Source organism: Myotis nattereri, assembly GCF_964212035.1.
Source record: "Myotis nattereri genome assembly, chromosome: 10".
Classification (NCBI taxonomy): domain Eukaryota; kingdom Metazoa; phylum Chordata; class Mammalia; order Chiroptera; family Vespertilionidae; genus Myotis; species Myotis nattereri.
Window position 1 is genome coordinate 66,329,791 of NC_138085.1, and position 25,970 is coordinate 66,355,760.

Consider the following 25,970-nt stretch of genomic DNA (forward strand, 5'->3'; position numbering starts at 1 on the left):
CAGGGACCGCACCCCCTTCTGGCTCTGTGTCTTCACAGTTGGCTTTTCTGCTTTGCCATAATGTTCCCCCTTAACCCAGGCTCTTGTGGAGTTGCCAGGTGCCCTGTGCGTGGTCATCAGACCCTGATGTGGGAGGTGAAAGCGCTGAGGCTGCTCTCTGTGGGCCTGGCCTCTGGGCCCGGCTGGGTTATTGGACTCCCTGGTTCTGAATCCTATGTATCTCCATCTGGTCTTGGTGAGGAGGTTGGGCTGCATAATTACCTGCATCTAAAAGGACCGATCCAGGTTTCCACAAGTCCGTGTCCCCTGATTTTCAGAGCAAAAAGAGACAAACTTGTTATGTAGGTGAACCAGCAGTCTCTCTCAAGTGACCCCCCAGGATGATCACCTTTTCCAACGGTGTCAGGAGTTCAGTGAAGGGGCAGGGCAGGGGGCAGACTTTTGGATGAAGCAGCCTGAAATGTGTGGGATATTCCCATTGAAAGGTCTTGAAGCCAAGGCAAAAACACCTTTGCTCTTTTCTTCCTCTCATTGTGCATGAATGATCACGGAAAAGTAGGAATCCTGGGATTCAAGGGAATCTAAAAGGTCATCCAACCCAAACACCGCCCAGCATCCTTACCAGAGTGAGTGGATGGCTAGTGCTTGAATGCCTCCAGAGATGGGGAACTCATTAATTACACAACCAAAGTAGTGAATTCTTCTTGGACTATTGAGACTTTGAGGAAAATTTTCATTGTATCCATCTGAAATCTTTATCCACCATCCCTCCCTCCGCACCAATTAAACACAGTGTGTACCCAACATTCTAGGTGCATTCGCCTCACCCGCCCATCTGTTTGTGTTCTCTTCCTTGGAACTTCACAGGAGAAATGTGGCCCCTTCGGGGAGCAGGCACTCATTTCCTGAGGCTCTGCTTCTCACTGTGCGCCTCAAGCAGAATAAAGCAAGCGGCACCTGGCATTCCTTCTGCAGTAAAATATTTAATGCTCCCCCACCCCCTACACACACACTGGTGCTGGCTGATAAAGTAGAAAGGGTGGTTGGGAAGGGGAAATTCCTACCCCCAAGTCCCTGACCTGTTTGGGGGAATCATGGTTGAGAGGGGCTGGGAGGAACACTGGCATGTTAGGAAGCCTCAAAAGGACACCCAAACAGCTGTTTCTTTCCCTCCCTCCTTTCCTTCCTTCCTTCCTTCCTCCCTCCCTCCCTCCCTCCCTCCCTCCCTCCCTCCCTCCCTCCCTCCCTTCCTTCCTCCCTCCCTCCCTCCCTCCCTCCCTCCCCATTTCCCCTACCCAACTCCGACTCAGAAAGCCCAGAGCTAAGGGTGTAACAAACCATTTTCTCAAAGCCATCACTGTTACTGCCTGCTGGAAGTATTAACACACTCAAAAGAAGTGGTGTTTTTGTTCACACGTTTAAGATGGCATGCTGTTTTGCAAGTCACTCTGTGCTCTTGCACATTCTGATTTAATGGTGAGAGCTGAGTTTAATTTAGCTCAGCCATTAACCAGGTGTGTGACCTTGAGCAAGTCACATGCCCTCTGTGAACCTTAATTCCTTTGTGAATAACATTAGCAGATTGAGTGAGATGATTGCCAGGTTCAAAATATTTAGGATTTATATGTTTAAATATCCTGCTTCTTTAGCCTTATAACTCTATTGCCACCTACTGGTAAAAACATGCACTTTGCCCTTTCCCTAAAAAAAAAAAAAAAAAAGGTGCTGGTGACATCTGTTTTTGCCCAACGCTTTCAGCACCTTGAAGGTTATGAAGAATTAGAATGCTGGGTGCTGTTACCTTAGCTGGGGAGAGACCGTTTCCATGCCTCTGCCTGCCCTGGAAGCCTGTCCTGTTGGTGCCACTTTCATTTATTTGGGACAGGTTTGAACCAAATCACTTTTATCCAAAAGCTGAGGCTGGAAAATGTTTGGACAGCTGAGACTTGGTGCTTTTGGACTTGGTTGTAGTGAGAAGGAAGTAAATTTGTTAGAACATTTGTATTCCTGTGCTGAGGCGTAAGGGTGGTGTGGAAAAAGAAGCTGGAAGACCCATCCTGGGGCTACCAAACACTAGCCAGGCACTTGCGGGGCTCGCCCATCTTCTCTGACCTTAAGTCTCCTCGGCGAAGCTGAAGTCATAGAGACTTGTGCTCGGCCAGCGTGGCTCAGTGGTTGAGTGTCGACCTATAAACTAGGAGGTCACGGTTCGATTCCCAGAGAATGTGCCTGGGTTGCAGGCTGGATCCCCAGTGTGGGACTTGCAGGGGGCAGCCGATCAATAATTTTCTCTCATCATTGATGTTTCTCTCTCTCTCTCCCTCCCTCCCTCGCCCTCTCCCTTCCTCTCTCTGAAATCAATAAAAATATATTAAAAAGAAAAAAAAAGACTTGTCACCCTGCCTCACATGGAGGTAAATGTATCAAAATCATTCTGGAGTGTCAGGCACTGCTGAAAAAGGAGTTAATTTTGTGACAGTTCTTGCTTGGTCGTCTCATCGGGACAGTCAGTGTCTAAGGGAAGTATTGGTTCTGACTGATGTCCACAGTGACAAAGTAGAAACATTAGCACTTACTGAGCGCGTACCTGGTGTCAGGCACTGACCACGCACCAGAGGAGGTTAAGTCACAAGAACCTGTGAGTTCCGTACGACGACGTTCCCATTTCACAAGCGAGGAAACTGCCGCCAGGGAGTGGCAGAGCGAACCTCAAGGCCAGCAGGCGGCTCTGGGGCCTGCACTTAGCCACCGTCTGTGGCCCGCGATGAGTCATTGCGTCAGTGTCTCAGGGCACGTGGGTAGGCCCCTGAGTTGCTCGCTCCCTGGCACACCTCCTGCAGTGAGAGGGCCCGATCCATCCCGCACTAAGACCCCAGTGATGACCCGTGCAGTGGTCACAGCTGCTTCCGTGCCGCACATCTGGAAGTCACCAGCAGGGGACCCAGGCGGGAGCTGCAACACAGGGCCCTTCGGCGCCAAAGGTTTATGGGACAGAAGCACAGGTGGTCCTGCCACTCCCCGGTTTCTCCCCAGTGACTCCCCGGGGTGCAGTTTTAGGAGGAGGTGGCGCTCTGAGAGGCAGCTGGGGAACCTCCACGCCTTCCCCCATGCCTCCCCCCAGGCCTCCCCCCTCGCTGGGCCTGGCCTCCTGCAGCGAGGGCTGCACATTTCTCCTGAGCTTCCTCTCCTCTGGCTGCGGGAACCCAGGAAGCAGGCAGAGAGCAGCTGCGGCTGTTGGGGGGCTGCGGCCACGAGAAGGCTGAGGACCATCTGAGGCCTGGGCCTGAGCCGTCACACCCGTGAAGCCGACAGGCCCCGTTTACAAACAGATCACCCTCCAAAGCTCGGTACGGGGTATTTGTTTGGGACCTGGCTGCCCTTTTCCCATGGAGACAACATTAACACCATGGTTAGGTTTCCAGGCCAGCGAAGCTCATTGATCAAACAGAGCTCAGAGGGCAAAAGGATGGTTCCAAGGAAAGTCACCCAGTTCTAATGTCAGTCATCAGGAGCACACTGCTCCTGCCTCCTCCTCAGAATAGGGCAGGAGCCACCAGGCTGGCACAGGTGGCTCCTGTCCGACTCCCAGGGCCCTGGTGGGAGGGGGGTTTGGCATAGGGGCTGCCGTTATCCACAGTGTGTGGTGGGGGGTGCCCTCCACCTGCAGGAACTGTGACGGGGCTTCACGGCTGGTCAAGGCCAAGGGCTCGCTGGGAGGATCTGAGGTGCTCAGAGCAAAGTTGCAGCGATGATGGTGGAGGGGGAGCAGCAACAGAAGTGGGTAGGATTTGAGGGTAGAAAGGGAGCTGGGAGCATCTGTTGGGTCAGCGAGAGCGGACGTGATTATTGGGAGCAGGAGGAGGATGGAGAAGAAATGGAGGATAGATAAAGGGAATGTGGTCAAAGGCTGACAACAACCTTGGGTTGCTGGACAGTAGAAAGTAGGACCTGGAGCCCAGCCAAGCATAGCTCAGTGGTTGAGCATCAGCCTATGAACCAGGAGGCTACGGTTCAATTCCTGGTCAGGCCCCATGCCCTGGTTGCAGGCTCAATCCCTGGTGTGCCGCAGGCAGCCAGTCGATGTTTCTATCATCATCGATGTTTCTCTCTCTCTCCCTCTCCCTTTCTCTTACAAATCAATAAAAATATGATTTTTTTTAAAAAAAAGAAAAAGAAAGTAGGGCCTGGAGATAGGTCTTGTTGCCAACCATGCCCCTGGCGGTGCCCCTGGCCGTGCCTGATTCCAGTGGCAAGAGCCTAGGCTGCCCAGGTCCGGGGCCTCTCAAGCAGACCAGCCCCGGGAGAGCCCTGGGGTGTCTGGACCGGCAGAAGTTTTCTCTTCGACAGAACAGACAAAGCCAAGAGACGTTTTCTAGAAGTTAACACAACTCGGGTGACCTGGATTGAGCCGCCGAGGCCCGCAGTATGTGGGGAGGGCGTGTCGGCAAGGGAAGCCGGGCGGGGGTGCTGAGCAGCGGGCAGCCTGGCCAGGCTGACACCGCCCGCCCGCAGGTTTCCGGAGAGCAGCTCCCGGAGCATCTGCCTTCGGTACCGGAGGGGATTGCACTGGGCCGGCCGATCCACATGCAGCCAGCAGTCTGCTTTCTTTCCCTCATTTTGCCCCCTGATGAAAATGCCCTGGTTCAGGTTTTCCTTGGAAGCCAGCTGAGCTCTCTGTGGTTGGCCCTCCTTTTGGGGGTTGCAGAGGAGGCAAAGATCCTGGCCAAGAGGACAGGAGGAAGGAGTGCCCCATGCTTGGCTGCCTGAATACTCCCCTGGGCCTATTAAGGCCTAAAATGGCCTTGCAGTCCTCGCCCCGCCCAGCGATCTGATTCTTAAGCCCTTTGTCCAGGACAGCAGCAGGCACGTTAGCAAGGGTGTAATTGTGAAGTTCGTAGAAGCTGCTAGTACTGTCCGGGGACCTCATGGAGCCCCTGCTCCAATGGGCATCAAAGCAAAAGAGAACCTTCCGTCTCTCTAGGAGTCTTTCACCATGTGGAGGGCAGGCAGGTACCCCCAGCAAAAGACCGACCTACTCTGCTTTCCTTGGAGGTCTGGGCCCATCCGAACGCCCTGCGGCTGCAAAGGGAGTAGTACTTGTATCAATCAAGTCTCTGAGCTCAGGGCCCGGAGGTAGTGGAAAGCCTCTAAGGCAGCGGTTCTCAACCTGTGAGTCGTGACCCCTTTGGGGGTCGCCTAAGACCATCGGAAAACACATATGTAATTACATATTGTTTTCGTGATTAATCACTATGCGTTAGTTATGTTCAATTTGTAACAATGAAAATTGGGGGTCACCACAACATGAGGAACTGTATTAGAGGGTCGCGGCATTAGGAAGGTTGAGAACCACTGCCCTGAGGTCACTCAGTTCCCCTTCTAATCGCCACAGGCTTCACCATCAAGAGAACTGCTCCCTCCTCTGCATTCCCAGTGCTTGGGTCAGACGTTGAAGGGCGCACAGAAGGGAGCAGAGGGAGCCAGGGAGCCTCACGGTGCGCAGGAGAAATCCTGGAGCGGAGAGGGAACGTATTTCTGTTCCTCACATCTGGAAGTACCAGGGCCAACTTAGCTCTGCCTTTCCTGGGAAAAGATAAAAATTTCTCCTCCTTTTACCCTAGTTCCTCAGGCATAAACCCTAGAGAGTATCCCTTTTCAGGTTTATAAGAGCCAGTTACTGAATCCTTAGGAATTTCTTATTAAACCCCCCACAAAATTGCCTCCAGGGAATGGCGATGAGCAAAAACTTTGCTTATGTAAGGCTTCCTTACTTTTCTTACCAGTTTCTTTACAAGTGGGGCCCTTGGGCTGTATCTTTTGTTGGCATAACCGGTGGAATGCTTTCTCTCCAAATCTAAATCAAATGGCAAGGATTTGGAAAGACAAAACCCGTGTAAACAAACGTAAGTTTCATCAGCTAGAAAGGTGAGTTCAGGTTCTTACCTGGATTGGCACGGGGGCTCTTTTGGCTGCTTGTGTAGGAGGTGGTGGACCAGAGATCTGTAATAACATTTGACTGGTCAGGGCATGAATGTTAATCTAATCGCAATCCTTCTTTCCATGATCTAACCTAATAAGACATTACCAAGGCCAGAACCAAGGTAAAGCTTTGTCCTTGGGCGGTCTGAACCTGCCCCAGAGGAAGCATTGAAACGGAAAAAAAAGAAAGAAAGGAAAAGGGTTGAACTTAAAACACTATTCCAGGTAATAATAACCCTTGTATTTCACTTCTTTTACGAAAGTACCATATTTTTATACTTCATTATTACAATAATTCTTCTCAATTGTGCCACTTCCAAGGTGGTTAAAGTAATCCTTCAAAGACATGTCACTTAACATTGAGCAATTTGCTTAAACTGTGTTAACATGGCATTGATGCAAATAGCGTTAGCACTCAGTGATTTTTAAAGGTACACAATGGGTTATCCTTAATTACTCTGAGAGAATCAAATAGGCTTCAGCATTCATCATTTATTGGGCAGTTTCTCTGAAGCAAGGTTTTAAAAGGGAGGACGGAGATGGGGGTGGAGGTTCTGTAAAGAGCAATGCAAAATCCCTTTGGGGGAGAAGGGGCCACTTAAAAACAAGCAGAGGGAAAGAACCAAATTTCATGGAGGGGAAGAGGTAAGAGGCCATGGAAAACCATCAGCTTCTCTTGCAATCAAATCTATCGCCATCAATTTTCCATTCCCTTTGTCTTTGTTCCAATCATTTGGACACAAGACAAACTAGCTTTCCTTTCTAATTATAAAGACAACACATGCTTACTGTAAAAAGTATACTAAGGACAGTAAGAAATCACCTGCAATGTAATCCCTGTATTCGAGTGTCCAGTCTATCCTGGTATGCAATTTTGGTTTGTAGAATTATATCCCCTTTTCTATGCAGCATTCTCACGCACAACACACAGTTAGGAGCATGAGATGGGTGCCTGTGCTGTTCTATAGCTGCTTCTTTAACCTCACACTCTGTCCCAGGCTAAGCTTCTGTCAGTAAGTGCACCTCGTCATCAAAATTTAATGGCTGTAGAGTAACTTCTTTACTGGTCTGATGATGGACAGTTAAATCGTTTCCATTTAGTTTTCTATGATGAACGACATCCGTGTCTGGGCTTCTTTACACCCTTGGCTGGTAATTACCTGAGAATATATTTCTGTAAGTGCAAATTCTGGGTCATGTCTCCACACGCTTGCCATAACGGTGTGTTATCAATTTCCAGTGTGAATTGGTGAAAATGACGTCTTACTGCTTAATTTGCATGTTTTATTCTTGGTGAGGTTGAACATCTTTTGTTATATTTATTGGCCACGTAATAGTTCTTCCACTTGAGCTTTGCCTGGTCATGACCTTCACCCATTTTTCTTTTGGAATGTTTGTTTTCCTATTTGTAAGACTGGATTTTAGGAAAAACTTTCTCCAGACACCTTAAGGAAATTAAACCTTCAGAGATGAGATAAATGTTGGCAGTCAGGGAAATTGCATGAGGAAGGGATGGGCAGTTACAGATGCTGGTCGCCTTCCTGTCCCAGGTTTCACCACTTCCTTCTCCTTTCTAACACCTGTCAGAGGGTGGAGTGGAGTAGAAAGGTGATCAGAGCCATCACTGTGCCTTGCCACTAGGTGGCGCTCTGCTTCCCTCATTGGTCTACCCTTCCTTGTGGAGGCGTTTAATCTGCTAGATTAGCTGAAGCAACCATGGAGCTTCTTAAAATGAACCTGACCTGGAAAGCCGTGCTGGGCAAAGCCACTCCACATTGCAGACCTGGTGGATTCAGCTGACTCTGCAGGTGGGCCTGGAGGGATTTGTCCATCTTTTCCAGAACTTTTTCCTCAGCGTCTCTATGGATATGGTTCTCTAGGCTGCCCCCTCTGGTCCTAGGATGCAGCTCTGTGGCCTCTTGACTCCTGTGGGTGCCAATATAGTCCTTGGCCTCTACCTGAAGAACAGCCTCACTCCTGCCTGGGAGAGGAGGTCTCTGTCACTCTGGCTCTCGGGACCCCTTACCCCCAACCTTGAGTTGCTCCTCAGTATCTTGTTAGCTTTGCACATTCGTGGATCAGTAAAGGGGCTATGATGAGACCTTGGTGTCCAGTCCCATCTTCATTGGAGTCCTTCCACCTACATCAGCTCCTCTTCCCCTGTCTTTTCCTGCCACAAACTTTCTACTAAAATCCCTCCCAAGTTCCTATGTCCCATCTGAGAGGCAGCTCTGTACCTCATTGTAAAGCAAAGATGAGTCATGGACCCCAAAGGCAGATTGTTCCTCTCCCACCTGCATACTTCTCATGTGTCCTAAGCTGAAGCGACCTGCTACAGGGACCCTGGTGGGATCTGTTCACCAGTGTAGCCCAAGATCCTAGAACAGTGCCTGACACATAGTAGACATTCAATAAATATTTGTCGAATAAGTAAATGAATTGGATTTTACGGGAACACCCTCATTCACAACCACTTCTTAAATCTTTTGACTAAAGTCAAAATAAGAGAAAACAAAAACAGAAAGCCAACCTTGATAAATACAATAGCAGCAACCCAGTCGTCTATCAGCAGCAGGGCTACTCTCTTATAGGAGGCAGATTATTTTCAGCTCATTTGAAGAAACAGAGGAGTTATTTGTAAACTAAAGATTGTATAGTTGGGATAAAATATCACAGAAAACATCTATAGCCATATATTAAGGTAGGCATTTATAAAAGTAGATTGGTGGTTACCTAGGGCTGGAGGAAGGAGAGATTAGGGTGATATAGTGAATGACTCAGTTGGGGTACAGGGTTTCTTGTTGGGGAGATAAAACGTTCTAAAAGTGATTGTTGGTGATGATTGTACAACCTTGTGAATATACTAAAAACCACTGAATTGTACATTTTCAATGGGTGAATTGTATGGTAGGTGAAAAGTATCTCAATCAAGTTATTAAAAAGACATAGCCCTTCACACATCAGCTTTCACTTCTCTTCAGTCCTACAGAAAGTCCCTTGAGTAGGCAATATAAGCTTTTAAAAGTCCTCTCTCCCATCCCCCTCCATGGCCTGGCTCCGTTCTTAGCAATTACTGGGCATACTGCATGGACGCTCGCTCTAAGCGGATCTGTCCAGCAGCCTGTGGGGCAGCATGGGCGCGGGTGCTGGACAAGGATGAAGAAGGAGCACTGATGGGCGTGGGGGGCTGTTGTCCAAGGTCCCTATCCCCAGGCCAGGAATAATGAAGTGTTGCCAGGTTGGGAGCCACTACTGCAAGTTGCTTGAGGTTTTCCATAAGCACAGGCCCCACTTGTAATAGGATTTCCAAGCTTCCAGGGTAGCCAAGCAAATATGCACATGTTTGATGATATGTGTTAGGTAAAAGTTGTCCTCAAAGGAGCCACCAGGAGCAAACAACAAGTTACTCAGCTACTCAGAAATCTTTGAAAGAATCAAAGCCTCCAAAAGTCAAGAGCCTGAAATTAAGAAAATGGAAAATGTCTGCCTATGGGAGCTCTGTCCCCAGCATCCTTCCTAAGTGTTGTCTCGTTTGCTGTCAGGCATAGTGTGCCTGTGTTCATATTAACCTGAGGTGAATAAGAATAGGGTGGTGAGAAGTGTCTATCAATCTTCAGAAATTATTACTTTTTAAGCATATTTTTCTTATTGATTTCAGAGAGGGAGGGAGAGGGAAGAGAGATAGGAACATCAATGATGAGAGAGAATCATTGATTGGCTGCCTCCTGCATGCCCCACACTGGGGATCCAGCCCACAACCTGAGTATGTGCCCTGACCGGGAATAGGTTGATGTTCAACCACTGAGCCATGCCAGCTAGGCCAAAATTATATTTATTTGGGGACTTTATATCATAGCTTCTTCCATGAGTTGTTCATTGAATGGAATAATAATAATAATCTCTATTTCATAGGGTTGTTGGGAAGATTAAATAAATTAATGCTTGCAGGGTGCCTGGCCCACGGAAAGTGTGGACTATGTGCATTCTATTACTTATTATTATTTTTTAATCCTTACCCGAAGATATTTTTCCATTGATTTTTAGAGAGAGTAGAAAAGAGAGGGAAAGACAGAGAGAAATATTGATGTGAGAGAAACACATTGATTGGTTGCCTCCTGCATGCACCCTGACCAGGGCCTGGTCCAGGGAAGAGCCTGCAACCGAGGTACATGCCCTTGACAGGAATTGAACCCGACACCCTTGGGTTTGTACAGGTGGACACTCTATCCACTGTGGGCTCCATTACTTGCTGTTAATCACAGTGGGACTTGGCTGTGTCTAATCTTGCCACCCATCCATGTCAAGACGGGTCAGGCCTGCTTCTGTGATCTTCATTAGCAGCTGGGTGTGGTTTATGGCAGGGATGCCTCCTGCAAGGGGAGCCACAGGAGGGCCAGGCTGCCAGGGCTCACACCCAGCTTTGCCACTGCCCCGCTGTGTGATCTGGGACCATTTCCTCGCCTCCCTACGCCTTGGTTTCCTCATTGTCAACACATTGGATCAGTCAAATGGAAGGTGACATCGACGTGATGGGGTTGTTGTGAGGATTTAATAGGCTGATATTTGTAAGATGCTTAGGAGAGTATGTAGCACATTTAAAGTGCGTATTTGTATTGGTTAAATAAAAAGATGGAATGAGAGCTGGTTGGCTCTGATATGGAGGGGAAGGGCCGTGCTGTGTGGCCGGAATGTTTGGAAGCTGGAGGTGAGGCTGAAAAGGACAAGTTCTGAGCACCTCCTCCTCGAAGGACAAAGTGGCCCCAGGAGGGAAATATTAGGACAAATTGCTGAGACAGCGGTGACACTCCAGTGGAATTTTCCACCCCCTTCCCAGAAGGCCTGTGGAAATGAGGAGGCGCTGATGAGCCAGGATGGCTTACATGCACACGTAACTGTGCAGAGAGAAATATTGATGTGAGAGAAACACATTGATTGGTTGCATGAGCCCTGACCAGGGCCCGGTCCGGGGAAGAGCCTGCAGCTGAGGTACACAAACTGGAGATTGGGTTACCAGTGCACGCTTCAGGTTGTGTTTGAGGTAATACCGAGATTGATCCCATAAACTAGACATTGGTAAAACCTAAAGCTTTACTTAAGCAATGGATACAAGCAGGAAGACAAAAAGCAGTCATAAAAGGAATAAAGATTTTAGCTATCTGGCTTTTCCTAAAGGGATTTTTTTTTTGTTTTATTTGTTTCTAATATTTGAAAGCTCCCAGGAGTTTATAATCTGTCACTTAAAACAAAACAGAACTCAACAGTGTTTACAGAGAAACCTCCTATCCCTTCAACTGAGCTTTTGGAGAAATGGGGATTTTGTAATGGGAAAGTTTCATGTGATATCCTACCTTCAAAAGTATGATAACAAAGGTCCTATTTTTAAATCTATTTAAAGCCCTTTCTATACAGTTTGCTTATTAGCTCTTAGCTTGATCCTAAACTATTATTATTATTGGGCTCATGTTTACCCCTTAAATCTGGGAGAACACATACCCCTGGCCCAGGTCTCAGGCATTCCTCCCTCACCCAGCTCCAAAGGTGGGAGACAGGCACCCCACACAGGCGTTCAGACAGAGGGCTAATCTAAAAGCCAGTCTCTGGCTTTCTTGCACATGGAAACACACAGTGTACCTACTGACCCAGCTCCCAGCTCCTGTGGCCCACCGGCTGTGGTCTGGGGCTGCTGGCGGCGGAGCCTGCAGGGGGGGATGGCTTGGGCAAGGTGGTGTGGGTGCCTTCTGCAGAGGTGGTCCCCGGTACCTGCATCAGGGTCACTGGCTGTGCGGTTGTCCCTGGAACTGATGGCTTCTGATAGGCTTTTGTGGTCTCCTCTGTAAAAAAATGAAATTACACTGGGGCCTATCAAATAGCCAGTAGACTCTGCAGGACAGATGTAGAATAAACGTTTGTTGGACACTAGCTTATGAGCAAAGACCTGTGCTAGCGGCTGCGGAGGGCGAAATTCACCTGCCCCACAGGGATGGAGCAAGAAGCCAATACACAGACCAAAGACTGAAGAACAATCAAGTAATTAAAGACAGTTCAAACCTCAGAGATGTGGATAAGGCAGAACATGATTAATTGCCAAGTTAATTTTCCAGACGCTAGAGGCCATGGTCTTAAACATACTTTTTTGATATTTCAATTAGCATTGGTCCAGGGATAAAAGGTACTCTAGTGTTCACTTACTTTTAGAGAATGCATTCTAGATTTCTACTTCATGACTAGTCAACTAACTCCTCTGGGTATCAATTTCCTCATCTGTCCAATGAAGTAAGAGAACTAGTTAGATTGTAAGGATCATGTTGATTCTGCTAACCTGTGCTCTTCATCCATGTGTGACACTTTAGATTGCTTTCACAATTTTAAATGAGCTTGTTACTACTCTGGGGGCTCTGGGAGTATTTCTGATGGTTTAGGGCACTGGTCAGCAAACTGCGGCTCGCGAGCCACATGCGGCTCTTTGGCCCCTTGAGTGTGGCTCTTCCTAAGCCTTAGGAGTACCCTAATTAAGTTAATAACAATGTACCTACCTATATAGTTTAAGTTTAAAAAATTTGGCTCTCAAAAGAAATTTCAATCGTTTTACTGTTGATATTTGGCTCTGTTGACTAATGAGTTTGCCGACCACTGGTTTAGGGCAAGGGACATGTGGCTACCCACTGGGCATTGTCTTCAGAAGCATGGGTTTGTGCCGGAAGGAGACACAAAAGGGTCCCACAAAGTGAAGAGCGCCCCAGTCCTGGGAGGACAACAGCCCCCTCGAAAATGCCTGGTGGATCCAGGCATGGGGGTTATGCCAGCTTCTCCAGCTGACCATCTGTGTCTCTGACAGTTCTGGAGGCCAGGAATTGGAAGTAGGTGTCACCCGTCTGAACTCAAGGTGTCAGCAGGACTGAGCTTTCTTGGGAGGCTCTTGAGTAGAAGTTGTTTCCTGCCTCTTCCATTTTCTGGTGGGTGCTGGCATTCCGGGCTTGTGGCCACACTACTCCAATCTTAAAGGCCAGTGTCCTCAATTTTCTCTGCTCCATCTTCAGTTGACCTCCTCTGTGTGTGAGTGTGTCAGATCTCCCTCTGGTTCACTATTATAAGGATACATGTGATTGCATTTAGGGCCCATCAGGATAATTCAGAATAACCTCCCCATCGCAAGATCCTTAACTTTATCCCCTCTGCAATGCCCATTTTTGCCATGTAACATTCACAGGTTCCAGGGATGAGGACATGGACATCTTTGGGGTGGGTTGGGGTGGGGAGGTATATTTCAGCCTACCACAGCATCCCAGCTCTAGCCTTAACTTGGCTCATGGTTGGTGTGTCTCAGGTACACTGATCAGCAGGCATAGGGGATAACATCTGAGATGAAAAGGTGGGGCACTCTTTGTGGGAACCACCCACCTTCCTCTCTGACATTGTGCAGCGTGCTGGGAAACTGCCTACCATGGCCCCAGGCCAGCTGTGCAGAGGGATGTGTGGCGGGTTATTCAGAGCCGCTGCTCAGCACTGGCACCTGCTCATTCCCCACCCTGACACTGTCACCTCCTGTGCCAATCACAGCACTGACTTGGGGGAGCAGTCAGCACACAGCACCCTCCCTGCTATGGGGCTGGAGTCCTGTCATCTGGTCTGCGCCTTCGGGCATCGGCCTGTCAAGGCAGGAAGCAGATCCCGCCTTTAAGTCTGCCTAGACTGTGCCAGACAAATTGCTAAAGAGCTGGCAGCGGCTTTGGGGTTCGGCCAGTCTTCACGCCATCCATGGGCAAAACCGAACCTGTGATTTATGGCGTTTCCATGACTTTAAAGGACTTGAGCTCTCGTTACAAGTCTTCGGGAAGTTTCTAATCTCTCTAAACTTCTCTTCTGTCTTACCCTCTGGTAAGTGCTACCAGCTTTCATGCCTCTTTAGGGAGGTGCAGCCCAGGTCCAGCCTACTTCATAGAGGAAAAAGCCATAATAGAATCACTGTCTATTTTTTGAAATGGGATATAATTATTACTTTAGAGAGAAAGATATAAATAAATGGACAGTACACTTTACTTGCAAATTATGAATCAAACACCTGTTTTTACTGAGCTCAGAGGAGCTCAAGGCTGTAGCCAAATAATGGCTGTTTGCCTCTGCCTGGGGAACAGCATTTAAATCTAAGCGACGCCTGTCCAGCAGGAGCTGTGCAGCCAAGTCAGGGTGCTTCCTATTTTCTGAGTGAGAGAATTTCCCAGGGAAGAAGGCTGTGATGCTTTGAGAGGTCATGCTAACCTGATTTACCTGTTAACTCACATTCCTGGGGAGATGAGGAAGTATTTTATAGGGGCCTGCTGAGACCTGAACAGCTGCTGGCCTCACATCTCCATCTCTCCTGCTTTCCCCATATTGCTACAGGAATTTCATCACGTAAGGAAGAGTAGCAACAAAGGGGCCACCCTTTTATGATTCTCTCTGGATATTTTATTTGAGTGGGTGAAATTAACTCCATGGTGAGACTGGTACATAGGAGGTGTTCGATTTATGGTTATTGAATAAATGAATAAAGAATGAATGCATGAACTTAATTTTTCCCACTATGACAACTCTACAAGATCTTGTAATAGGATAGCACTACCCGGTGATCATGTCATTGGAGATAGAGAAGGTTTGGTAGAGGGGACAAGTGACATCAGCAATACTTGACTTGATGTTCTAACGATGGCTTTTCCTCATTTTAAATGTATGTGCAAGAAAGCCTGTCTGGCTTCTCCACCCTCCTCTTGGATGTCAGTAACTCAGGCGTGTGGAATAAGTACTTGCCAGAAGTAGGTGGTGGTGAGCTGGGCCATGGCACTTGGGGTAGATAGAGAAGTTTTGGAAATGATCTCTGAGGTGGAGTATGTAGAAGCCCAACGGATTTTATAACCTAAGCTGCCATTTGGCTGTAAAGTCTCTCCCCCTCATCTCTCTCCCCACTCTTTACCTTCTTTTAGGGGTGCAGTCAGTGTTTGCGTGTGGCATGGGGTAGTTAGAGGGGTGCCCTTGGGCAAGGCATGAAACATCTCCTCATCTGGAAGTGGGGGGCCACTGGCACTCAGCCTCAGGATCTCTGAAGTACAGGTGTCTGGCAGGGAAAACACTTGCTCATTGGTAGCTATCGTCGCAGGAGGTTGTCCGGGTTCCCTCGTGGTCTGGATTCTGGCTAAGGCCCAGAGCGGAGCCAGAGGCCCCAGTGCCCATTCTAAATGAGGGCAGTGCCACTGAACTTCCCACAGGGGGTGGGGGTGGGGCATTCGATTAGAATCTGCACGATCACCAGCCCCACGTCACCGGGGCCAGTCAGCAGAAGGACGGGACCAGAAGCGTTGGGGTTAGTAGCCACTATTTGGGGACAGCTGTGTTCAGGACCTTTCCTCCTTCCTTCTGGCCTTGCCCTTCCCAAGCCACAGGAGGGAACTTCCAGGAACTGGCTCACCACGACTGCAGGGGCCTGAGGGAGAGAGATGGGCCTCTCTCTTCTCTGATCTTGCTGAGCCGCGGCACCCACGGGCCCACCGGGTGCACTGCAGAAGCAGGCTTGCAGAAAAAGTTTCGAGGAGTATTCTTGGAGTCTAGAAGTACTCTCCTTCTCAGTGTAAAAATAGGGGTACTTGACATGTCCCTAAAGTTGGGGGGCTTACTTGAACAGAGGGATTGTTTCTGAAGGGGTGGGTGCAGGGCTCAGAAGGCCAAAGGTGAAGTGAGATGGGAGGGAAAGGTGACCTCACTCCATCCTTGCTCTCCTCAAACCCCTGAGAGGAAGAAGACAACCCCAGTCCTTCCCATGGCTCTGTGCCAAGCGGCTGCTGAGCCAGGGAGCGGACCTAACTCAGATGAAGAGTGGGCCCGTCCTCTGGCTCCAGATGTATCCACATAATCACCTCCCAGAAATCACGGAGAACTGCTGGCCTCGATGAGACAACAGAGAGGCCAGGGACGATCTCCCTCCATCAGCTGGTCAGGCTGTATGGACCTCTGTCACCTATTCCTCCTCTGTGCCCACACCAAAAGAGGGCAGGAGCGAGATCAGAAATGGTCCCTGAGCCACCAGTCTGCTGCCAGCGTGGGGGTAGGGGTGGGGAACGGTTGTATCCTTGCACTTCAACCAAAACAAGGCTAGATAGCCAGAAACATTAAGATGCCATTAAAGATATAGTTGGAGAAGGAACTGGGTGGGGGTGGGGGGTGGGGTGAAAAACAGTTGCTATTTGTATCCCAAGGCCTCTCAAATCAAGGCTCTTTAAATACACTGTTATTAGCATAAACATACAGATTAATGGTATAGGGAGAGGTTTCTGGAGCCACACTGTCTGGGTTTGATTCTCGGCTCTAGCTGTGTGACAAAGGGCAAGTTACTGAACTTCTCTGCGCTGTATTTTCCTTCAGCTGTAAATTAGGGCTAAGAATAGTATCTACCCATGGTGTTGGGGTGATGGAATGCAGTAATCAGCTCTGGAAACAGTGCCTGGCACACAGCAAATGCTAGCTTCTCACACTATTGTTACACCATGTTCTCCTTAAGTCCATGAACAAAATGGGCCAGCCCAGCAAGTTTCTGGGAGCAATGCAAAATCCCATTATAACGCAACGCACCGCTTCTCTTTGTGCGGGAAATGAAAGAACCCCCACAGACACACTGCGGCAGAGCACACTTCCCGCTCTAACACAGAAGCCTAGAGAAAGGTATTTTCTTGGCCCGAGGTTTACATGATGCTAGGTCCCAGCCTCAGAGGCAGCGTGTCTGTGGCCTGGGTGATTCAGATTCGCTGTTTGCTGTTATCTCCTCAGCCACATCCTTCCCTTCCCTTCATTTCATACCTAAGTGAAGACAGCCTTTTCCCTTTCAGCTGCCTGGGAATATTTCCAGACAGAATGCCATGTCATCTTCTAAAGTAACAATACAATTAAATTGAAGGCAGCAGCATTGAAATCTGAATGAATGACATAAACAGAGATAATCTTGGAATTGGGAAAAAGCAACAACAAAAAGCCTCATTCCTCTGCCCCAGCCCTCCAGTCCCATTGATTTCTGGACCCATCTTCCTGGCATCTGTTAAAATATTACTGAAGTCAGTGGACCTTGCCCTGTTAAGATGTTAATTGCCGCACTATCTCCTCAGACACAACATTGCATGTTTACGAACTCAGATTTAGATGAAGTCACTCATGAATACTTGCCTGCTTTGGCAGCTGGGCTTTTAGCTGATGAATATGTAAGAGCCGACGGGTAGGTTACGCCCTTTTGGGGTTTACCTTCTGCAAAAGGGAGAAGAAAGATTTATTTCTAGAACTAGAGGCTTTAGATGGCTCTGTTTTGATAAGCTGCTTCCCTCCTTCCAATTTGTCTTTCTTGAGTTCAGTGGAATCAGTCCGTCTCCCCCGTGCTGAATTGTTGATTACAACACACAAGTCAAGTGGCATCTTGCTTTCCTGGACAGCCGGTGCTGCATTAATATCCGAAAGGAAGCAGTGAAACCTCCGTGACTCAGAGCTCACATTAGCATCCACTGTTCTGCCCATGAAGATGTGACATGGAAGCTGAGGTTTCATACATGTGGCTTTGAATGTTTAATTAGGTCAAGAGATGGATGTGAAAACATTCCCCGTGCCCCTCGTCAGATCTTGGAGCTCTGGCCACAGGCTGGCTATGCCTGAACGGCTGCCTCTCACTTTCATGGACCCCGCGGGATCCATTTGAATTCCATGGCCCTACAGAAACCTTGGAAGTAGGGAAACGGAATTGTAGATCAGCCTTGACCATAAGCATTAGTTGCCCACCCAGGGAGAGAAAGTTAGATGCCAGGCAAGAAGGAATGCTAATGTATAGCAGGGAAATAATGGAGACATAGAAAACAGGACCACCCGAGCTGGTTTGGCTCAATGGATAGAGTGTCAGCCTGCGGACTGAAGGGTCCCGGGTTCGATTCCGGTCAAGGACACATGCCTGGGTTTTGGGCTCGATCCAGTAGGGGGCGTGCAGGAGGCAGCCGATCAATGATTCTCTCTCATTATTGATGTTTCTATCCCTCTCCCTCTCCCTTCCTCTCTGAAATCAATAAAAATATATTTTAAAAAGAAAGACACTTCTAGCCATTGCAGAAGCACAAGTGTTTATTACCATTGGCCAAAAGGATTTTCGGTTATATGTCAGGAGATGGAATGAGGGGATGTGGAAGTTGAGATTTATAGGGAATAATCTCAGCAGATTGATATGCTCATGAATTAATTTTTCTTTTAAACCTCTGTTGGGATTCTTGGATGGCAGGCTAAGTACTTTAGATCAAAATACTCTTATTTAGCCAGGAGCAACTTGATAAACACCTATGTGGAGATTATATTTCTCTCCATACGCAACAAATTTGTATTCTAGACATAGCATTTTCATAAGGCCCCTATTCTGAATTCTTTGTTACAAGGCAAACCTCATAGTACTGTGGTTGACAACTTTCCACTCTCTGACTTAGGAAGCAGTCTAGTTTCTATCCTAAGTGTGCAGCGGGAGGAGGGGGTGAGGGGGGGCAGGCGAGGAAGGGGATTGTTTCTTCTTTCTATAAAAATACTAGCTAATGAATGTGGAAGAAATGACAGAATTAGAACAACTTTAATTGCTAATGTAATTCTTGCTGCAGCAAGGATCAATAGATGTTTACACCACTGAGTGATTTGTTGGGAAACAAGCTATTCATGCTGTTTCGAAGTATCACCCTGCCGGTTGCTTATTAATTACGAGGTATTTTCAGCATGGAGAGGGAAGGTAATGTATCCAATTAATCAAATTTAGCCTCACCAACTGGACACATTGCCATTATGTGTCTTCTGATATGGTCATTGTGATATGACATAATGGATATGCCATTATGTTACCTGTATAGTATCCTTGCCAAAATATTTAACCTGAATCCAAACAGGAGGAAAAAATTGGACCTGTGTGTGGTCCAGATTGTGGGACATACTACTAGACAACTGGCTGGGACTTCAAAAATGTCATTGCCGTTCATGACCAAAAAGGTAATGTGTTGAGATAGTTCTAGATTGAAGGACACCAAGTAGACGTGACAACTAAATGCAATGGAAGGTCTTTGGATTGTTGATCCAAAAAAGGAAGAAATTATTCTGAAGACGATTTTAGGATAATTGGATACAATTGAATAGAAAACTATTTGTTAGATAATATCTTATCAATGCTAATGTTTTAGATATGGTGTTGGTTTTTTAGGAATATGTTCTTGCTCTTGCAAGATGAGTGTTGAAGATCAAGTGTCATGATGCCTGCCTGGTTTAGACAAAATACAGGCAGATGATAGGTAGACAAATAGATAAAGCAAATATAGCAACATATTAACAATTGGTGAATCTGGGTAAAGGGGATCTAGATATTCATTATATTCATGCGAATTTTTCTGTAAATTAAAAAAAATTCAAAATAAAAGGCTAGATTGGAGCCCGACTAGCGTGGCTCAGTGGTTGAGCATTGACCTATGTACCAGGAGGTCATGCGGGGGGCATGCAGGAGGCAGCCGATCAACGATTCTTTCTCTCATCATTGATGTTTATATCTCTCCCTCTCCCTTCCTCTCTGAAATCAATAAAAATATTTTTTAAAAAAGGTTAGGTTGGGAAAATTCACAAATATAATAAAAGGGTCGGGCGGGGGGTCATGATAATACAAAGATACTTGGTTACTTTTTCACTGTGAAATCGTACTAGTCACTAGCTCACTGACATTACCTCTTTGGAAAAGGGGAGAAAAGTGAAAATGATTTTCTACAAAAATCCAGTAGAGGTAGATAGTGAAAACTGATTGACTAGTGCAACAATCCTATCTAATAAAGAGGGAATATTGACCCTCTAATTGACCCTCATGCCATCGCAAAGATGGCGGCGCCCACAGCCAATAAGGAGGGAATATGCTATTGACTGCCCCACCCTCAAAGATGGCGGCACCCAGTCCCCCTCAGCCCCCCAGCTGCCCAGGGCCACCTGAGGCTCAGGTAACCAGGGCCAGCTGAGGCTTGTGCTGCTGGCAGTGGCAGCAGCAGAGGTGTGATGGGGGCATCGCCTTCCCCTGTTCCTATCTGTTTATTTACTAGAAATCTCGAGGAATAAGGTTCTAGATCTGCGACTCATTTGGCATAACCAAAGGAATAGTTAAAAAAAACACAACACCCAAGTTATTAAGTGTAATTCACTTAATTAAAAAGTTTGATTGGGCTTACAGAGAGCTGCAGTGTGTTTAACATGAGTAATTGGAGCCTTTCAGTATCTCCAGACTGCAGTGATTTATCAATGTAATTATAACTCATTGTTTGATGATCCTAATTATGAGAAGAATCCTTCAGGTTTTATGAAATGAGGTGGGCCATGAATTAAAGCTCACAGCACATTGGAAAGAGCACGTTTTGTCCCAAGAGGTTACTTAACCCAAGCACCCGTGTTAGCAGCGTCCCCCGGAGTGAGGGCGTACCTGAGATGACGAAGGATTCCCTCCACCGGGGTAGGGATAAGGACTGGACGCCGTTGGAATAACTCTCCTTGTAGCCAGACTGGCCAGCTACTTTCTGAACAAATACTTTCCCTCCTGAATTATCGAGCACACCACTGTGAAGAGAAAAGAAATGTTTTGAAGAAAGAACAGAACAAATATTGTTTGATGTGATCAACAGAAGACCAAACCAGCCTCCATCTTTATTTAGAGATAGGAAAGCAGCGAGGTTAAGAAAAGGGTCACCTTGACCTGCAGCCCAGCCCCCAAGAACCGTGCCTCCTCCACATGGCCCAGCATCCCCCTCCCAGCCCCGATGTCCTTCTTTTTCCTATTGCAGGACCTGATCGTTCGGTCAGGAATTTCTCTTTGCCACCGTGCCTCAAATTTCTTTTCCCTGGTTTCCTCATTCCCACTAGTTCTTTCTTTTTGATGTTAATCCTCACTCAAAGATATTTTTCTGTTGATTTTTAGAGAGAGTGGAAGGAAGGGAGGGAGGGGGAAAGAGAGAAAAACATTGATGTGAGAGAGACATCAGATGCCTATTGTTGTGTTGGCTGTTGTCATTTTTTTATTTGACAATCTAAGGCAGCGGTTCTCAACCTGTGGGTCGCGACCCCTGAAAATACATCCTGCATATCAGATATTTACATTACAATTCATAACAGTAGCAAAATTACAGTTATGAAGTAGCAACGAAAATAATTTTATGGTTGGGGGTCACCACAACATGAGGAATTGTATGAAAGGGTTCTGGCATTAGGAAGGTTGAGAACCACTGATAAAGGAAAAGTGATCAGTGCTCCTGACTAAATAGTCAGGTTTTGGATGTTTGAAAAATTCTGCACATGCCCCAGCCAGGCCAGGATCTAACCTGCAATCCAGGTATATGCCCTTGACTGTGACTCGAAGCTACAACCCTTCCATGCACAAGCCGACACTCTAACCAATTAGCCACACTGGCCAGGGCCCTATTGGTTCTCTTAAGTAAAACCTCTTTCCTGACAATTTCCAATTTCATTGTGTGACATCACAGAATGAATCCAGTTATTTCAAAGGGTGTGGTATGATGTTTTTAAAAGCAAATTATTCCTTTTATTTTGGGCTAGAAAGGTGTGCAGCTAAGTTAAACTCTTTAAAAGAGTCCTCAAACACTGGAATTGTTGATTTCACTTCTAGGTTTTGAAGGTTTTGGATCCTGACATGATGTAAGTGACGCTCAGTTCCGGTTTCTGAATATCATTTTCACATTGTCGTCCCCTGGCCACAGAGGTTAACACGGCTCTTTGGGTGTCTGTAATTTATGGCATAGGGGGGCTAAAAAACACTTAGGTTTGTGTTTATCAACACCCTTCCTTCCCTCCAGGAGTAGTGGTTGCCATTTCTTGCTCACCCGCCTTATGGGAGTCAACAACGTTCAATACTCAACTTCATGACCCAGAAGAAAAGAAAGTGATAATAATACTTAGCATTCACAGCACTAAATTGCTTTAAAATCATCCCCATATATCAGCGATTTTCAACCAGTGTGCTGCAAGAATTTTTAAAACATCCAAAACCTGACTATTTAGTCAGGGGCACTGACCTCTTTTTGCTTAGATTGTCAAGTAAAAAAATGACAACAGGCAGCACAACAATAGGTGTCTGGTGTGAATGAATCAAAATCATACCTATTGTTTTGTCAGGTCGGCAAAAAATATAGTATATTTTTTGGTGTGCCGCAGAATTTTAGTAATTAGTTTAGGTGTGCCAGGAGATGAAAAAGGTTGGAAATACTGGTAGCTGCCATATATGGTGTCTCCGAGTCCCTCAGCAAACCTATGAGTTGTGGAGTTGAGTGAATGTGTTATTCCCAGATCGTAGAAACAGACTCAGAGAGGTTAGTGACTCCAGATTTTGTAACTAGTAAATTTCAAGGCAGGGATTTGAACCCAGGTCTAAGTGACCTGGAATCCTGGGTCTGTCCCACTGGTCACAGTGGCCTCTTGGGTTCAAAAGCACGGGTACCTCCTGCCGCCAACTCCTCATGTCCTTGCAACCCTGCTGTCTCTTCGCTCAGGAGCTCTCAGAATCCGTGACCCCACTTCTCCCAGCTGCAGCAGGGCTGGTCTCAGCTCCCCTCACAGACCCTGGCTTTCTCACTGTCTCAGTTCAAGCTGCAATGTTTGCTCTGAGAACCTGGTTCCCACTTCTGCCTCACGGGATCCCTAGCCCCGCCTTCCCCACCGAGATTGACAGGACTTCCCTAGGCCCCTTCCTAGCAACACCTTAAGTCCTGCCTCCCAGTTGAGACTCTGATTTCATTTCGTCTCGTGCTGTTGCCTAAACATTTCTTGAGTTAATTTGGTCTCCCGGCTAGATTGGAAATTCTCGTATGGGAACGACCATGTTTCCTGCTTCTGTGATTAGCAGGCCTGTCGATGGTGTTGGGCTCTGCTTCCCAAAGCCAACTGGTAAGCTTTAGGGTTGTGGGAGCTGGTTCATGTCACATCAGTAGCTTGAAATCAGACACGATGGGAGTATTTATTCCACCCAAATCGGTAAATCAACAACCCCAACCCTTTTGGAGAGCCGGTGGTTAAACATTTACCGGCATACCAGTGGTGTATCCGGAAACTTCTAATTATTAAAATAAATTATCCCGTGGTCTCTTTACTCATAATTAATGGGGGAAATAAAAATAACTTATGGCTTTTTATTTTCCCCCAGAGAAATTATTCTGCTCTTGGATTTATGTTCCATTGTACTGAGGAAGTATGTGTGTGCCCTCCCTGTAGCTGCCACTCAGAGTGAGGGAGGGGCCCGTGCTGTGCTTTCCTCGGGCTGTTGGAAAGGCTTGTGGAGGCCTCCAGGGTTCTTACGATGGACTTGTGGACGTTACGTAAGACTGAAAACCCAGACTCGGAAAGGTGTAGGTGTAGACCTATTGTGCTCCCGTGCGGTGCTCTGGTTGTAGAAGAGCTTGAGCCTCATGTTATGGACTTAACTGGAGGGTGAGGACATTCCCAGACATTCTCCCAGAGAAGGGCAGATCCTGGGAGGCCAGTGGCCTGTAAACTACAGGAGGCAACAGCAGTCCAGGGAGGCGAATGCACCAGGCCCTTGACCACCACAGGAGATCCTGGAAGAGGGACAGAGCTTGAAGTGTGTCACCTGGGCCCTGGGCTGGAATCTTGGACATGACTTCTCATCCTGAATGTGCAACTAACTAGCAGCTTAATGGACTTCCCTATGCTTCAGTTCCTCTTCTAACAAATGGGGATGCTAGTAGCAGCCTCATAGGGTTGAGATGATGCTAAAAAGCGAGAATTACAGTGTAAGGATTACTGCCCTTCTGATGACATCTTTGGCGAGGTCACATGAACTCGCATGGCTCTGTCCTGCATAGGAAACATGGAAAGGCAAGAGAGAGCCAGAGTGGTCGGCGGAAACCAGTGCCAACCGTCTCAGATCACAGTTGGGAAAATACAGGCACCTTAAGACAGGCTCAGCCTCTGCAACAGAGGTCAGTGTCTACACAGATACAGACGGGAGAGAGCTGATGTGGTGGAGCTGTGGGCACGCCCATGGGCGTGAAGGATGAATGTGAGCATGCACACGCGTGCAGGTATGTTTGGGAGGCATGCACGTGTGTATTCGTGCACGTGCAGGTGTGTATATAAATCTTTACATACCTCTTTTCTTTTGGCATGAAATTGACTTCAGAGTGAAAGCAAAATATTGTTATTCCATAGTCTGGAGTTAAGAAATAGCATTTAGTGTTGTTTTTCTTTAATACTCCTCTACTTGTCTCTAATAGAGCCTCTGTAGTCCTGTCACATTGAACGATCCGTTAATTCCTTCTCTCTCTGCAGTGATGGGGAAAAGAGGAGTATGGCCAACAAAATCTAGTAATTCCTACAACTATTTTTACACGTAGATTTTTTTTTTTCTTTTCTTACTGCTTTTTCAATTTCAGAGAAGCTACTTGCTACATACCTTGAAGGGAAATGCATTTTACATCTTCTCCCCCCTCTCTGGAGAGGTACAACCGAATAATTAAGCAACTGGTGTGCCAGGAAGGAAAGGGGAAAGATACCAGAAGCCTGAATAATTCAGACACTCCATCCAGTATCCAGTGTCCATGCCTGAGTCAGGAGCCACGTCTCACAGCAGGGCCTGTGGTGGTTAGGACTGCGGGCACTGATGTGGCTTCAAGTCCCCATGTGCTGCTACATTTTAATAGTGTGGCTATTCAACTTCTCTTCATCCTTAAGGTGTGGTTAATTGTAATCGATACCGCATAGGGCAATGGTGAGGCTTAAATAAGATAACATAGGTGGGGTGCTTGACACATACACATTAACCTTATTATCAAAGATACTAAGTAAAGCGCTAGCCAGTTTGGCTCAGTGGATAGAGCGTTGGCCTGTGCGTTTGATTCCGGTCAAGGGCACATGCCCGGGTTACAGGCTTGATCCCCAGTAGGGGGTGTACAGGAGGCAGCTGATCAATGATTCTCTCTCATCATTGATGTTTCTATCTCCCTCTCCCTTCCTCTCTGAAATCAGTATAAGTAAGTATACATTCCCTGTGTTGTACGAGGATTCTGTGAGGGTCACCTTTGCCTCTCCTCTTTTAGGCAGGGACTTAGTCCAAAGCATGCCATGCCTCCTGTCCTCCTGCCTGGTCTCAAACCAACAGCCCCCTCCTCCTCACTCTTCCTGTCCCTCGGTCTCCGGCATCACCGTGGCTGGGACATTTCTTCTCCAAACGTCTGGGCCTGCCTTCGTCTCATCCCTAGTATCTCCTTGCTCAGCACACACAGGTATTTACAGCATCAAGAACTTTGGTGTCCTTGTCAGGAACCCATCTCCATTGAGGGGTACAGAGGAGGGCACCCTGCTGTCCACAGAGCACTGGGAAAGGAGGTCCAGGACCACCCGCAGCTCCTGCGGAGTCCAGAGGGGCAGGCGGGCCACGTGGAATCCAGGGTGCTCAGTTACATTCGTACATTTTTGTTTGCTACATCGGCAACCCTGCCCTGGCTCCCCGCCCACACCGATTGCTAGCTGTTCCGTAGGTCCGTGCTACCCACCTGTGAACTGCAGCGGCACACACGCTGGAGGAGGAAGCGTAGACGTTCGTGCCATACACGTGGTACTTGGGGTCTTGGCATCCTGCCGGGCATTTCACAATGAACTCGGGATTGATGATCTTCCCAGCTTTGACATCACAGTTGATCTGAGGCACCGCTGAGAATATAAAATAGGTCAAACTGACACCCGGTGCTATCAGCTTATATGGGGTGACTCTGCCGGGCCATAACTATTCATTTAGTTAATCACGAAGAGCCAGAGCCTGGGCAGACCCTAGGTCCCCTCCATGTAATGAAAGCAAAGATGTAATTAATTAGGACAGCCCTCAGACCAGACACACAACAAACACCTTCTGTTGCATTTAACTGCCGAGAGCAAAAGCAAAAGGCTCATTCCTGTGTTTATCTGGGCAATCAATTAATTGAAGA

The 25,970-nt window shown here is 47.4% G+C and overlaps 2 protein-coding genes across 2 annotated transcripts in view; both read right to left on the minus strand.

Moving 5' to 3' along the window:
• Nucleotides 1-9,256, minus strand: part of LOC308525913 (vitrin-like) — a gene marked incomplete at its 5' end in the record, with an annotated part of 37,930 nt that extends 28,674 nt beyond the window's left edge. Inside the window, 3 exons of the mRNA XM_081100788.1 lie at nucleotides 5,944-6,000; nucleotides 7,763-7,956; nucleotides 9,054-9,256. Coding sequence (XP_080956914.1) covers nucleotides 5,944-6,000; nucleotides 7,763-7,956; nucleotides 9,054-9,256 — 454 coding nt within the window. The remainder of the gene's footprint in view (nucleotides 1-5,943; nucleotides 6,001-7,762; nucleotides 7,957-9,053) is intronic.
• Nucleotides 9,257-11,610: 2,354 nt separating this feature from the next.
• The window catches only part of VIT (vitrin), a gene marked incomplete at both ends in the record, with an annotated part of 36,117 nt that continues 21,757 nt past the window's right edge, over nucleotides 11,611-25,970 (minus strand). The window contains 4 exons of the mRNA XM_081100910.1: nucleotides 11,611-11,810; nucleotides 17,161-17,238; nucleotides 20,447-20,580; nucleotides 25,542-25,698. Of these exons, the coding sequence (XP_080957036.1) occupies nucleotides 11,611-11,810; nucleotides 17,161-17,238; nucleotides 20,447-20,580; nucleotides 25,542-25,698 (569 nt within the window). The remainder of the gene's footprint in view (nucleotides 11,811-17,160; nucleotides 17,239-20,446; nucleotides 20,581-25,541; nucleotides 25,699-25,970) is intronic.